Below are 16,856 nucleotides of genomic sequence, written 5' to 3' on the forward strand. Positions count from 1 at the left end.
TCAGTGTACTATGAAATGCATGAAAAAGCGAGTTTCACTCGAGCGTGACGAATGTCCGATATCGAAAGCGTGGCTCTGACAGGGAGTTTGGAAACCGCAAAATTTCACACGGCCGAAAGAGTGAAGGAGAGAGAAAGAGAGAGGGAGCGAGAAGGAAGGACGCGATGGGAAGGTTTTTCACAGAGGCGAGAGGAAGCACAGGTTGGTCGTGAGCGTAACACGGAAGAGTAACGCGAGAATAAGCAAGCATGAGAATACAATACCTGGGAGCGCGAAGTAGCTTAAAAGGTAACAACGGCGGTGGAGTGAAAAGAGCAGGTGGAAAATTGAGAGGAGGAGGAGGAAGAGGTGGGAAAGGAAGAAAGGGTGGAGCGAACGAATCCTCTTGGCTGGCACGGTTTGCTTTATACCATCCAACTCGTCTTCTGTTTCCACCCGTCCTCCGCCCCCCCATCGCCATTGTCTTCGCGCTCTTGGCTCCGTAGCCGGCCGCAAAAGGGTTCCCAAACACGCCTCCACCCCCATACACCGCCTTTCCACGGCCTCCTTCTTCGCCTCCTCTTATCCTCGCTCCGGAACGGATCCAAGATGAAAATGAGGTTGAGGCCTGAGGGGGTTGAGGAGGGGACTCGCGAGGGGGACTCGCGCGATGTTTCATTATCGTGGGTTAAATTGAATTCGGAAAATGGGGGAATTCGAGGATCGGGAATCAGTACGTCCCCTCGAGCAAGGATATGAGTTACTGACCCGTGGATAAATGAACGTTATGAATTCACCGGGGGAGGGGGTATTCATCCGTAAGTCTAGCTTTTTTCGATCCCCTCTTTCGAAGGGGGATCGAAGGAATCGGGCATACAGAGGAAATCGAGGATGAGTAGAGTGGCAGAGGGCAAAATAGAAGAGGTAAAGTGGAAACGATGGTTCGTTCTGAAACGTTTGCCGTGAGAGGGAAGGGGAGGCGAAATTTCTATCTTGCCGTGAGATCGAGAGGAAATCTTCAGATCGTCGAAGACGAGGAAGATTGCCACCGTCGAGACGACGGTGGAAAGGATGACGACGGGGCCACGACGAAGGGGAAAAGGAAAAGGAATCGCCCCCTCCTCACCCCCCTTCTACATCATCGATGAAACTGGCGCGATTTACCTCCACCGCTCCCATTGCCACGTATCTTTGAAATAATGGATAACGCTTCGAATCCTTCTCATATTCCTCCTGCCCTTTTTCCATTCGGATGGATGGATTCATGATTTTGGAAGTAATGGAAGGTATACTATTCGATATGTAGGTAGAGATTTCGATTATGATATAGATATCTGATAGAGTGCAAGTTGGAAGTTCTTAGAAATTAAAACGCTTCGGTGATTCTTATTATGAGCCTACTTTGGAATGACGTGGGATTTGGCTTCGTATCTACGCTGAATCTCATTAGGAACTAATCTCACTAGGATCTGTTGTAAAGATTCGAAGGAAGATAGAATATATTTTTCGATAAAGATTCTTGAAACTGTCGCGACAATGTGAAAATTCTGCGGTGATACACAGATTATGTTTTGGAAAATATTTATTCTTTTAAAACGTGTTATAGAAATATCGCTATACAATTTTTCTAAAAATATTATAATTATTCTATGATAAAATAGTCGCGAAGAAGAACTTAAGAAATTATTGTAACTAATAAGTGTTGTAGAAAGTATAGGGAAATTTAAATAGAAATTATAAAATATTATAGAATATAATAAAAGAAAAATATATCGAATAAAATCGAATGATATTATTATAATATATTCTATAAAAAGAAATATTAATACTTTTATCGAATAGTCCTAAATCAATCTCTGTATTTGTAGTTACAATCGTTTTCACTTTGAATCAATCATTCGTTGAGATCGAATCTCATCTTCGAGTATCTCGCGAACAAGTGTACAAGTATAATCCGACGCAATGAGTTTCCGTCCAATCTGGAAGCTTCCTTAACGGAAGCGAGAAGGATTCTCCAAAAGTAGAGAGACAGAATTACAAGAGGTATGAGAGGTGACAAGGGAGGGGGAGAAAGAGAAAGACGAGTCGAGTGGCTATTCCACTTGGTAGGTTAAGGACATTGAAACGAAGATCTAAGGAGGCGAACCCGCGACAATAGAACCGTCAACCAATTGTTCAAACTACTCGGGCCCTTCGTGATAGCTCGACAAAATCGATAGACACTATGGAACGTTCATTGAAAGGAAGTTTAATTTGAAGAACATTCCTCGTCTAATAGTATACCATTTACGGTGTATCGGGATAGTTCTCACGATATTCCGAATTCGCTGTAATAATGTAAGTAATTTCCAAGATAGAGCTTATAATATCGAAAATATTGGACGAATAAATAATAATAAATAATAATAAAAGCGAATCACTGTCGCGATTGTTCGAAATTACGTTTCGATCAGATAATTATAATTATTGTCGTCGCGGTTGTTGATTCAAAAAAATCTAATTTTAATTTCAATATGTATATAATGTTAAAACGTAAGAAGCGATTCCAATTTCGTTACACGTATTAAACGAAGAGAATAAAGTCACACAAGATTAGAACGATATCCTCTTAGAGAGAGTTGTATCTTATATCTATATAGGTACGACGGAAAATCCAAAGCTAATACGCCATAAATTTAGTCTTTTCAGTAGTAATCCCTCGACTTTACTTTAATCCCGTATCACGTTTCTTACTTATACGTATATAAATGAAAACTCAAGAACATTTGACACACGATTAAACGCGTAAACGTTTGTTTCACACGCGCGTGCTTCCATCAAAGCTTCGTTTGAAATTTATCGAGGCCAGTTTCACAGGATCATTTAGTTCATTATCTCGTGGTTACTCGAAGACAGACAGGAATGTACGTATCAATCAATTCCCAGGAGAGGGGCTCAATTTCGTGGCAAGGAATCAAACATCGAGCGAATATTTTCCGCGTTCCATCATATAGCAAACGTTCCGATAAGACTGCATTATTATATTATACCTCGAAATTATGCATTCGCCCCGATAAGATCCATCACGCGAAATTTCAACGATTGTAGAACCGAGTGTCTCTCCCTCCTCCCTTCCTCCCCACCTACTCCCTATTCTATCTCCTCTTTCGCCATTCATCCTATAATCAGCCAACTGTCTCTCTATTCCTCTTTCCACCGAATCAACAGCATGAACCAGCTTTATGCAAATCACCAAATCTCCGCATAATATGCCTCGTAAGCCTGTCTACGGTTGTCTTAGCTCTTATGGCGAGATGGTGGCCAAACGTCCTATTCCTTGTATAATTTAAGCATATCTTGCATTTCTGATATTCCCTATTCTTGGAATGTTATACACGTGTTATAACATTCGTTTTTCATTGAAAAGTATCGACGCGATACTTGATTATCCGCGTATAAATGTTTCGACACGAACGAGAGACAATTAAGAATATCGTTAACGCGCGCTTTAATAGCTTAATCTTAGCTAGTTGGAATAAATTTTGATTTAGTAGCTAAAGGAAATGTGATTTTAAAATGAATAATATTAAAAGAATGCATAATTAATACATAATCTTTATATTTAAAATATTATGCTTTAATCTTTATTATTTTGTTTGATTTTATTATATACTATATTAATTATAATTTTTACTATATTAATTATTTAATTACTACGTTAATGTAATAATTTTTCTTTCAAATTTGTGAAAAAAATTTAAATTATTATATTGTACATATTCGAATGTTTTTATATGATATCATTAAAAATAATGAAAATCTTATAAATATATTCAATAATCTTTCGTATAATTATAAAATTATTTTCAATTTTGTGATCATTTTTAATTGTGTAATAATTAATATAGTAAATGTAACCTATGTTCCACTTATGATTCATTTCAAATTTCATATGGTACTATCATATATGGCGCGAAAAGTACGCCATCTACCTTCTATAAAATTGTTACAAGCACGATTCAAAAATTGCATACGCTTTATGCATTATGAAATGCTTCAAATATAACATCACCAATATGTTATATAAAACGACTTCTAACGATAATTCATATATTTAATTCATAAATTGAATTAGGAAATACGATAGAGAAGAAGAGAGAATGATATTTTTTCTGAATATACGAATTTAAAGCGGTGTTAAATATAATCTAATTGGTCAGAATAAGGTAGCATCGCATGTGCTAAAAAATAATGACTTACCGCGTTGAAAATACCATGCTACGAAATTCTGCTGCACAATAGACGTTCTGCTACAGTCTAGGATTCCTTTTGCTTCCGTATTTTTCTGTTTTTCCATGGTTTTTGTCACACACTCACGACACTTTCATTCAAACGAACACGTAGCACACAAAACGCGGAGAAACAAAAGCGGAAATGACGTCACGGATTTAGTGGCGCTACATTACGCCGGAAACAGGAGCGGAACTAGCATGGGTGCAAGGCCCCGTGAAATATGAATCATATGTATAATACAAATTTTTTATCTCTATTATTTTCTCTTAAATTGTGATAATATTAATATTATAAAATTAAGATTAATTATTTAAATAATATTAATATTATTTAATATTAATACTAATAATAATAAAAAATATATATATATATATTATATAAATTGTATAAATTTCAATATACTACTGATACAAAATATATGAAAATATTTATAAAATATATGCTTCAATTAAAATTTTAAGAGCATGATTTTTTGATCAATAATTTTAATTACGATTAGTTAAATTTTTATTCAAATGTTTTAAACATATATTTGACTTACTTCGTTCAAAAGAAATTTTCTTATTTGATTTAATATTCATAGTAATAATGTTATATATATTTAAACAATAACTGAAGAATACTAATATTTATAACTTTCACGATATAATTAATAAAATAATTAAATAGATTAAATAATTTTCTTATATAGTTTCCAATGTAGATTCAAAACGTAGCACTTTAAAAAAGTGAATATGGTAACATTTGGAATCGACCAATCACAGTACGCGAAAGAATTGCGACGTATAGCTTCTGACTATTGAAATCGATTCTCAATATAAGTAAGAGTTTAGATAGTCGTTTCGTGAAACAGTTTTTTTCTTTCAAATAAAGAAATATTTGAGAGAAATGTGATTGAACGAGATAATTTTATTGAAATATTTTGCGTAAAAAACATTTCAGTTGTGACATAATTTATAATATTGTTTTCTTTCAAGATATAGTGTAATGATTAAGTGAAAAAATTCAACGACAAACTATAACCTTGCAATAATGTGTAAGTTCAAGAAGTGATTGTTATCTAAATAACTGACAAATGTTTTATTTTTTGTTTGATCGTAATATATTTTATGTTTATGTTCTAGATAGATACTTCTACGACTTGGAATCTTGAATAAACAAACATCAAACATCAGTACAGTTATAAGGAATTTTCAATCATCATGTTTGGGTGAGTTAATATAATATTCTTCTTATTTTTTTGAATTTTTAATTGATAAAATGAAGTTATTTTAAAATTGATTGAAAAAAGTTTAGAATATTTCATAACATAACATTTCAAAGACTAATATTTTGAAAAATAGTTATAATTTAAAAAATTTTTTTTAATATCAAATGTATATATATACATTTAATATGCTTGATGTTTTTTATAATTTATATTTGTTTAAATTATTTAAATTACAATATATTTAAAATTAAAATATAATATAACAAGTAGAACTTCATAATTAAATGAAGTAAAGATGTATTATCCTAACCTTAAATTATATAGTTAATAAATTATATAGAAATAACTATTTCTTAGTTAATAAGAAGGAAAAAGGTAAGTACAAACTTTGTTAAACTATAATTTATACTATTATTATATTATTATATTATTATTTAAATATCAGATTTCACTTATTACTTTCTATAATTTATACATTATATTATTATTTAAGTTTATCAGATTTCACTTATTATTTTCTATAATTTATTGCATTATATTCATAATGCATATAATATTAAAGTATATTGTCATTATATAATTATAATAATTTAATTATATAATATTATATTATAGATTATATAATATAATATTATATAATAGTAATTATATAAGAGATTCATATAGTAATAGTAATTATATAAAAGATTCAAAGAAGATAGCTATTTTAGCTTAAATTATACATTATAGCTTAATAAAAAAGAAAAAGAAAAGCAAAATTTATACATTTTTATATGGTTATTACTTTTCCATCTATATTTTGATGAAATTTATCACATGTAGTTAATATTAATATAATTAATATTAAAATAGATAATAATAATAATAAATTGATAATATATCTTTAATATTATCAGTAATATAAAGCATTATAAAGTATAAATTTTCAATATTCTTTTATTTTACAAATATTGTATATTATTTTAATATTCAATTAATATAATATAAAATTCAAATCTCACAATTCAAAGAGATAGTTTTTGCAGAAAGCATTATCAAGATTACAAACAAATTACAATTCATTCAATATATTTTTACAAAATTTTCAATCCGTTAAATATGTATCATTAAAAAATTCGTTTGCACATTGTATCAACTAGAATTGAATGAATCAGATTTTACATATGATTAAAATAGACTTTCAATTTAATTTGTAATTTAATTTTAGCATATCGTAACGATGTTTTTATATCAATTTTACGCATACGCTTAGGGAAATCAGGAATCGTATAAAAACACATAGGAAATTTCAACTTTAATGATGATTGTTAAAAATATTTGAGCGAGTGTCGTCGTTTAGGAAATATAAATATAAATATGAATTCAGTTGATACTCTGTGCATTTTTTAATGGATATCTCACAATATGGATGGAAAAGATTTTCGCATTTTCATTTATGAATTTACCAAATTAATTTCATCATTTGTGAATTACTTTTAGAGGATAGATTTTAAAGATCAAAATAATACACACAAATATCACTTGAGGCTTATTTGTTAAGTTATAAAAGCAATTTATTATAAAGTTATATATAATATACATTGAGTAACATATACATAATAACATATATTTTTTTTGTTAATATTCAATTCATCTATTCCATTCATTCTAGTATCGTTAAACATCATTTTCTTTTTCTAATATCGCATCATTTGTCGTAATTCCAATTTTCTTATTTATGTTATATCGGAATTGTTAATTTTTCGTTGATTAAAAAGCTGATTGTACGCTCTATAGTGATAAAGATATTCGAAAACTACGAGATACAAAAGATAGTTAAGGGAATCTTCATCCACTTTATAGGACGACCGATATTACGCGATCGGTCGATGGATTAAATTCACTTCCCTCTTTAAAATGCTGTGTACCGTTAATCGATCCAACGGAAATTACGTGTCCACTTTGGTGCGCAATGCCATATTAAAACTCGTGCGATTCTAGTCTACAAATTGAATTCCAAAGTCGTTTTGCTATATTGGTTAACTAACAGTCGATACTTGCGACAGGCCATACTGTACAGACTGTTACTATGCACGGGAAAGAGAGCATGTTGGAAAGAAAAAAAAAAAAACATTTTAAGAGAACAGACACGAATTCTCGATTCAAAGTTGTAATTTCTCTGTGAAAGAAAATGGAACTCGTACATATAGGATAGTTCTTGTTCATTTTAGTTAATTGAAACTGTAATAGGAATGCTTTCAAGTCTATTGTTTCATGTATTCAAGCGTTCTCAAGTTTTAGATCACATACATTGGATATTTTTGGAAGAGAAATAATATTTGAAAAAGATTGCTTTTTGAATATGATGACTATTTTTAACTTTAATTAATAGTTTCGATATTTTTTTTAATTTGTATATATTGTGAAGTAATAATTTTCTATAATGGTTTTATATACCATTATGAAAAATTTTTTTAATTTCATAAATAGTCTCCAATACTTTAATAACATTTTAAAAAAAGGAAAATAAGAATGATTAAAAATTAAACAATTATTTTGCTTTATTATATTTTTATCATAATATGATGTAACATCATAATTATGATGTTTAATAGATTAATACTATTAATTAAAACAAATAGGTATTGCTCTATACAATTTTAAGGCGCTTATATGCAAGTATTGGAGACTTTAATCCAATAATGACCTATATTTCTCAAATTCAGATAAAATGATATTAAATTTCTACAAATATCTAATCTACATATTAATACTCATATCAATATTTTATCCATTTAGTTTTGTTACTAGGTATATTATCTAGTAAAAAGAAGATAGATGTTTGTGCTTTTAATGTAGAGATTTATTTTTAAGTTTGACACAAATTTTTTTTATATTAATAAAAGTACGTGATTCATTTATAACTAAAAAAAAGAAAAATATATTTACTTTTTTCTCAAATAGTACTATCGTTTACGAAATTAAGCAATAAAATTTTCCTTTTATTTTGTTACAGAATATTAAAGATCTCTCGGGCGATTTATAAAATAGCTTTCTTTTTTAGATATAGCACAAACATAAATTTTCAAAAATACTTTTCAAAAAAGAGAACCGTTTCCATTTTCTTTTGTCGAAGCAAAGTCTTCGACACGCGTTTTGAAGTTCTTTTGAAATTCTAGTTGAAGGAGTCTCGAGTTGTCAAGATCCTTTTCTCAGTTTCGCTAAATGTTCTCGACATCGTCAAGGAGATTATATCGTCAAGTACGATAGGGTAGTATTGAGTATCAAATAGTTTAGACTTTAGCGTTTAACTGACTTCAAATGGGAGTAGTGTTATAGATTTTTTTTTTTTTTTTGTTAATCGATTTAGGAAAACGAGCAATGTGAAAATTTTCCATTCACAGGTTCATTTTCTTTTTTATTTTATCAAAATATCCAATTCTTGTGAATATTTCGATATTTTTTCGATGAAATTTAATTAGTTTTCGATTTTAAAATTATTTCAAGGGAAGAGGAAATAATCTATTAAACAATATCTTTGCATTTAATTTATTAACATTTATAGAGAAATTATAAAAGATGGAAAGATTTCTTTGTGAAGAAAATTTTAGGATAATTCAAAGATAGATAAAAGCATCTAATAATATCTTAAAGATTTTTAATATATTAAAATAGAATTGAATATTTTTATAAAAAGTTGCAAAAGGGAATAAATAAGATTTTTAATTATGATATATTTTCTTCTATATCGATACAATTATGAACTGTTCTTCAAAAAAATAATTCTGATAGGAAAGTAAAGTGTTGTTGCTTTTTCTTGTAATAGTTTAGCTCAATTTGAATTATTCTACATGCAAGATGTTAATATATTCATTATTCTTAATTCATTATTCCTAATCTTTACAAAATTAATTCCAATAGCTCTTAGATTTATTTATAAAGCTCAAAGAGACAAAGGTATAAACAAATAAGCCTCAATTAACATTTCTGCATACAAATTTTCACAATTGTTTTTCTATATTTTATAAAATTCTTCTCTGTTTCAACGAAAATTTTCATTTACACTCATTTCCTCCCCTATCATTCAACCATTCAAAACGAATTAATTAAAATCCATCCCCTTGAATTTGAATGAACCGAGTTTCGCTTACAAAACTTTCAAGGAATCGATGTGACATCGTGTAGGGCAACAAAATATCTGAATAATTTAACGCGTTCCCAAGATTTTCTACGCAAGAGGCAAGGGATATTCAGTTCACCTAAACTTCTCGTCGCTCGCTGACGAGTGCACGGGAAATTTGAAATCTTAGCATTGAAAAGGGTTAAAAGCGTGCTTAACCCGGAGGATATAAAGTTGGAAAAGGCATTGACGTATGAAGCTGTAACCCGTTGCGTGGAACATATATAGCCTATCCTAAACGTGTTTACAATGCATCAGTTTTATGATCGAAGTTGCATTACCCAGGACCATTTCCCTTAATGAACGTTGCACGCTTTTATCACACGCCATTTGTCAAATCGCACTTTTACCCGCCCGAGTTTTCGCCCCTCTCTCTTTCTCTCTCTCTCTCTCTCTCTGGCGAACCCACCCACCCGGGCAATTTGTTTTCATTTCTCCTTCCAACAATTCTCCCTCCACCCCCTCCACGGCCCACTTTCACATGCAGCCCACAACGAATCCTTTCGAACGAGTGCAATCCTTTCTGGACGATCGATCTTCGCCCACCTCGTCTCTTCCTTGTTTCGCCCAAGGAAACGTTTCCGCCCGGGATTTATGATACGCATCGGTGTAAATTTCGGTTAAATCGGGATGGATGAAGATAGATAAGGCCCTGATATCGCCGATTATCGAAAGGGAGGGGAAAGGGAGTGTATAGGGATATGGACGAATTAATCGATATGTTTTAAGCGATACGCTTTATTAAACTTCAATTTATCACTCTTAGAGTTTTTCTTTAAATTTCGATCGAAGATTTCGATGATTTCATTCGTTTGTTGTACAAAATTCTTGACGAGAATAATGGATAATTTATGATTAAGAAAGACTAGCGTCGAAAATGATTAGTAATCCTTTCTTAAATTCTCTTTAAATCCGTTTCCAAGCTTCAGTCTGTAAATTTGAAGGGTATTATATGCGCGTCTGGAACAAGACTTCGATCGATTCATCGGTGATGGGGCTAAGTACTTAGCTGTAACGAGAGTTTCATAACGCTTTGACCGGGTACAGTTTCATGTATTATCGATATACCATTAGACTCGTATCAAATTAAACTATAATACTCTCTCTCTCTCTCTCTAAAAATATTTCAAATCGTCACAATTTCCATTAGAACGCTTGGATCAATCGTGACTCTTCTAATACTCTTTTAATCGGATGGAACGATATAAATGGACGCGCGCGGGGGAAAGTAACGAATTGTTCCCGTCGTCGATTCGTCAAAGGGGACAGAAATAAGGCGGAGCGTGGAAATCTCGACTGGCGGATACAATTTTCTGGGTATCGCGAAATTTCGTTTCGTCGGGTGGAAGCGGTTCGAATAATACCGCGCAGCTAGTGCGCCAGCAGTTTGGTGTCAGCCAGAAAATAGACGAGAGAGCGTGTAATATTATTGCACCGTGGCAAATCACAACGACGCGAAGAGCGACGACGTATCGTTATTCCGGATAGCGATCTGACGCAATGCAGCTGTGCAATGTGTGTGTGTGTGTGTGTGCGATACGTGCACGTATACGCAATACGGCGGCGCATTGTTTTGAGATTTTCCACTTTTCCTTCCCACATTTCCGACTTTACCTCTCCCTTTATCCATCCGCGTATACTTTAGCACACGCTGATTTCTCTTCCATATATACCCGATGTTCTTATCGTTACCCACGATACTTTTTCCCTTCCTACTTTTTCCCGATTTTATTTCGGAAAGCTCGCGCGTGCCCCATCGATTTCACTCGTGTTTTTATATTCCATCCACGAATTTATTTGACGCTCCCTCGTACGATTGCTGAAATTATTGTTTCCCCGATGCGTTTCGAACTTTTCCTTTCCACTGCTCTTGGCACAACTTGTTCGAACCAGCTTTTCGAAATTAGACTCGTAGATCAATTTCATGTTAATTTTAACTTGTTATATTGATATTAATATTAGTCTCCAATTTAAATATTATGATCGATCAAAGCAAAGTTGTAAGAAAAATAAATTTAATCAACTATTCACTTCTACAACAATTTTCTTTTTTGGAAGATTATTTAATTATCCATAAAATTTCATAGGTTCTTTTATAGATTAAAAATATACGATCAATTCCTTCCTACTCTCTCTTAGGATCAAGTCAATTTTTAATTGACATCTTCCTTTACAGTAACGTAAAAAAAGAAATTATCCAATATTATCATCGGTTGACCAGCGTCCCTTAGAATAAAAACCAATCCAAAGAATACATCTGGATTAAGTATACAACCATTAAGACAATTCTCATACTATTGTTATACCTTCATTGTTCCGCAAATCTTCGTTTTCGGCCGCGTAATCACTCATTGAACCAATCCTATGGGCAATTGGGGCCAAGTCTGGGGGGAGGTAATAGGCCCGTAAGACGAGGGCCGTGCGCATTCCGCGTGTATTGTACGCGCCTCCCGTGTTACATTTCAATCCCGTACCCGCCGAATTGCTACTCGCAAACAACGCGCTGTTTCTGCATACATGCATCGCGGTTAATTACGCGCCGTTGCACAAGTGTGCGCGCCCGTGTCCGTGTTCGTAACACGCCCCCGTGTAATACGTGTACACGTGGAACGAGAAGTTGGAGGGGTGCGTGTCGTCGCGTTATCGAGACTCTATTAATTGGATTCGAGTAATTTGATTACATAAGACGTCTGAATACCCACAAATTCAAGCTTCTTTCCCTCGCGCGAAAGCGAGAGAAATGGAATGAGAAGAACAGAGGTTGTCGCGCGCGCGATTTTTTGAAATCTAATTTCAAATTACGCTTGCTCCTCCAAAAAGTTTTCTGTCTTTTAGCAAGTTGAAAATGCAACTTACCCTCGCCGATTTGCGCTTCATGCTCTCCACGCATGGAAATCCACCGCACTGAAAGAAGAAAAATGGATGTTAGTGCGATTCGAAGGGATGTAGGGGAGGAAGGATCGAATAGATATTATAAAATGTTGTGTAAAATAAATATTCTTGCATCAGATGAATTTATATGAGCAAACTTTTAATAACTTTTAAATATCAAAAGTGAAAATATTAAATATCAAAATAGAAATATTGATTTGAATGTTTAACCTTTTAATTAACGAGGAAGAAGAATTTACTATTGTCAAAAATTGAAACCTGCAATTTTAGAGTCTGATGTTGAGAATGATAATATAGATATAGATTCATTTGATTATAATGACTATTCCTTTTCCATTTTCGTTTAAAAAGAAAATAATTATTAGAAGAAAAGAATTATAAGTTTTTAGCATAAAAGCTTATTGTTATGAATAATAATTATTTGGATTTTTATTATCATAAACAATTTATTTTCTTTTATTTTTGTACAAACAATCATCAGCTCTGCTTTAAAACGTATAAATATAAAATATTCAGGATTATTTACTTGTAAATTCCGACATTGATTAATTTTGTATACAACTGTTTTTCATCGCAAAATAATAATTTCCATAATTGTACCAATCAAAATAACTCGGCCGTTATATCTTGTCTCGCAAAAGAATTCCAAGATAGTTCCTCTCGGAAAGAGTCCAAAGAATTTTTCATGTCAATGCCCCAACCATATTTTGTATCGCGCTATAGCTATTACCCGGCAAAGATATACGATCCCATGAAAAAAGATTATCCGATCTTCCACGCTTCGCATCTTGAGATAGAAGGAGGGATAACTTCAAAGAGCTTACAATGCGATTTTGGCGAATCCTTTTCCACCTTAACCGTTTTCGTTCTTCCATGTTATCATCGTGTACATGTCTTTCACGTCATATCTGGTGTACGTGATAATATAAATCGTATTCTTTGAGGCTAAATCATCGTGTGGCGAAAGTATTAAGAGATCAGTTTCATTGATTAATTATTAGTTTAGGTATTATGGTGTAATAATTTTGTAAAAATTCAATTTTATTTTTCTTCGTATAAATGTTTTTCTTTTCTTACATTCTTTCGTTAATTTTTATCAATAACAGATTTTTTAATGTTACAAATTGTTAAAAAAATTATTAAATTAGGATTTTAGCGTACGAATTAATATCTCTTCCTTTTTTTAGAAATCTAAAATTGATTGAATTTTATTTTATTATTTTAATAACGTAATAATATTTTCTTTTGATATATCATTATATCAATTCTCGGTTATTAATTACTCGATTCACAATAAGATTGGATGATGTAAATTATATTTCTACACATTGATTAAGGAATTTTTATTTATATTCTGACAAAATTTCTTTATCAGAAATTGCACTTTTGTATATTTTAAAATTCCAAATCGATAAATTTCGACATAGCTATATTTTATTTTCAAAAATTTGTGCTTGTTTTCAAAAATTTAATAATTCACGCCAATAATAACGTTAAAATGTTATCAAAATACGTTATCGTTGTTTGGAATTTTATCATTCGGTAAATTATTTATTTCATCGGGAACGCGTTGTTATATATCTTGGACAGGATCGAAGCGTGTCTATAATCCATAAATTCTTTTTATAATACATCCATTACAAAAGTACTACTTGGATTATCCCTACCCCTATAACGTTCCACGTTATGGAAGGCAAGTCACGTCACAAAGACGAGCTTTAGCTGCTGTAAACTAGTCCAATGTTGAGCTTATCAAAAGTTGTATATCTTATACCACAAAGATGTACAATAGACCACAGACATTTTTAAAAAGCACATTCAAGGAAGGTATAATAACCGTGGTCTCAAAAGAGTTACCAAAATTCGAAATACCTTTATGCTTTAAACAGCAATTTTAATTTTATACTCGATATATATCTCGATATATTATATAACTGAAAATGAATTATAAAAAGCCTTATATATAGAGTGCATCGTAAATCAGAACATCGATTTTTATAATGCATCCTATATATATATATATGAGAATTTTCATAATTTTTGAAACTTTAATTCTATATTTGAGCGATATTATTATAATTTCTTAAATAAATAAATAATTAAATAATAAATATATAAAAAATAATAAATTTCTTAAATAAATAAATAATTTCTAAATAAATATAGATTACAAAATTATAATATTGTTTATCATTTTCTCGAAATTTTCGATCGAAAATTGTTACTTTACGTTTCTCCACAATCTTACAAACGAGGAATCATCCCTTCTTACATCTCGTAAAAAAATATATATATATATATCTTTATCCTAATATTATCAGACGATACGAAAATAATATAATATAACGAGAACGAAAAAATAATTCTTCAATAACGAACCCTAAACCCTTTTGATGGATTAAAAATATGAATTTTTAATTTATGCGATCTCTCTTCTTCTCCCTCTCTCTCTCTCTCTCTCTCTCTTCTCATTCGCCACGACATATAAAGCTAAATTGAATAGATTGATAAGAGATAAGCGAACAGTGTGCTCAACGGTCAACTATTACGATTCGTTTAATCCTTCCATGATGGGGGAAAAGGTGGAGGAGGCCAAGGTAAAAGGCTTCCGGAAGCATAATCCGTGCACAGTCAATTTCATGGTCCACCCCCTCCCCTCCGCGAAAGGATTATTTAAAATAACAGCGCGGTGTCGAGAGCTTATCAGAAACTTTCATCTTCGTACCAATTTAATTCCCCTCCCCTGCGGGAAAAAAATGTCCAATTTCAATTTTCCCCTTTACGTGGACGGATTTCCGGGGAAATCCGCTTACAACATCCGCGCTCGCCCGATCTTTTTGTTTTGGAAATTCGTCCCGTAACCCGACAATCCCAAAAACCTAATAGTAGCAGTAGGTAATAGACGAAGGAGAGGAGTTGGCCGAATTCCATCCATCGGGGTCGAATGTCGGATTAAGGCCGATTGGATGTATCCCGTGCGTGGAAAATTTTCAAAGAATCCGGAAATGATGCCCCAATCGACGAAAATATTATACAAATTTTAACGCGAATGATTCGTCGTCGCGACCATTTCAAAAGAATCGAGTCAAAATTTACGCTCGATCGACGGACAATTTTTAAGCCGGCTCATTTTCGCTGATCCGGTTTTTCCTTAATAATCTTGTTTCTCGATGGATTCGTTCGTTGCAATTTCTGATAAATTACGCGAAATGGGATTACTAATTTACCCATTCCCAAACGCAATACTCTCGAAAAAAAAGAAATTACACCAGTAACCACGTAACTTTGCACGTAAATAAATTTGATCTGATTCTGAGAGGAATTTATTTGGCTTGTAATATCAATTGTTTGATTAAGTCTATTAAGAATTGTTCTATCGTTTTTTTTTTTGAAGCAGTTTAATTTTTATATCTTTCGAACGTTTTCCAATTTCGAAAAGAAAAAGTAAATCGGACTTCGATGCATAGGATAGGATATTTATATTTGTTTGCAGTTCGTTCTTCAATTTATTTAGATTGTTCACTTGATTATCTCGTATCATATTGCATTTATGAAAAAGAATTTCAGGGATTTTGTTAATATTTTTTTTCCATTGCTATGTATTTTATAAATATTTGTTGTTACATTCTGAAATTCTATGAGAATTTATTTCATCATTAACAAATCGTCTTTTATCTTTTATATCTTTTATATTATAATCGTGTGCATACAGTAAGCTTTTGTACCATCTATTGTTTAAATATTCTTTTGTACTTTGACATGATATGTAAATTTTTTTCTTTCATTTTGTATACACGCAATTTTCGTGCATACAAATACCTTATTTTCACTGTTTCATCCTTATATATATTTATTTAAATAATCCTAATCAGAAACGAACATCATATCAAAGTAACTATTTAAAAATCTATAAATAGTTAGCATAATCCAGCAATTATTCAGGGTAATTTAACCAACCGGTTTATGATTGACAATAAAATCGATACAATATGCTTAAACTTCACTAGAAAATTGCTTTTGAGAAAAAATCGTCTAAGGAAATCCGAAGAATGAACATGGTAATCTTGGCTACGATAAAATATTTACGACTGATCTTTATTGTCGCGAAAGCGGTGGCATTTCGTACGTCAAGCATCTTCTTTAAAATATTATCGAGTTATAACTTTGCCAGATTCTAATATTTTCAGAATGCAAACAGATCGTCGACTTTATTATTACTATTTATTGTGTTATTGCAAAACAGATTCTGAGATGAATTAGTGAATAAATCCGCAACGATCTTGAATTATTCCTTATACTTATTTAAAAATTTTGAAAAATTATATAATTATTGACAGATTTCTG

At 31.7% G+C, this 16,856-nt stretch overlaps 1 protein-coding gene across 1 annotated transcript in view; it reads right to left on the reverse strand.

Moving 5' to 3' along the window:
- The window catches only part of LOC122720222 (neurexin-1), a 420,486-nt gene that overhangs the window by 386,098 nt on the left and 17,532 nt on the right, over nt 1-16,856 (reverse strand). Inside the window, exon 2 of the mRNA XM_043946779.1 lies at nt 12,477-12,524. Coding sequence (XP_043802714.1) covers nt 12,477-12,524 — 48 coding nt within the window. The remainder of the gene's footprint in view (nt 1-12,476; nt 12,525-16,856) is intronic.

This window comes from Apis laboriosa, unplaced genomic scaffold (genome assembly GCF_014066325.1).
Source record: "Apis laboriosa isolate Shangri-la unplaced genomic scaffold, ASM1406632v1 scaffold122_cov146, whole genome shotgun sequence".
Lineage (NCBI taxonomy): Eukaryota > Metazoa > Arthropoda > Insecta > Hymenoptera > Apidae > Apis > Apis laboriosa.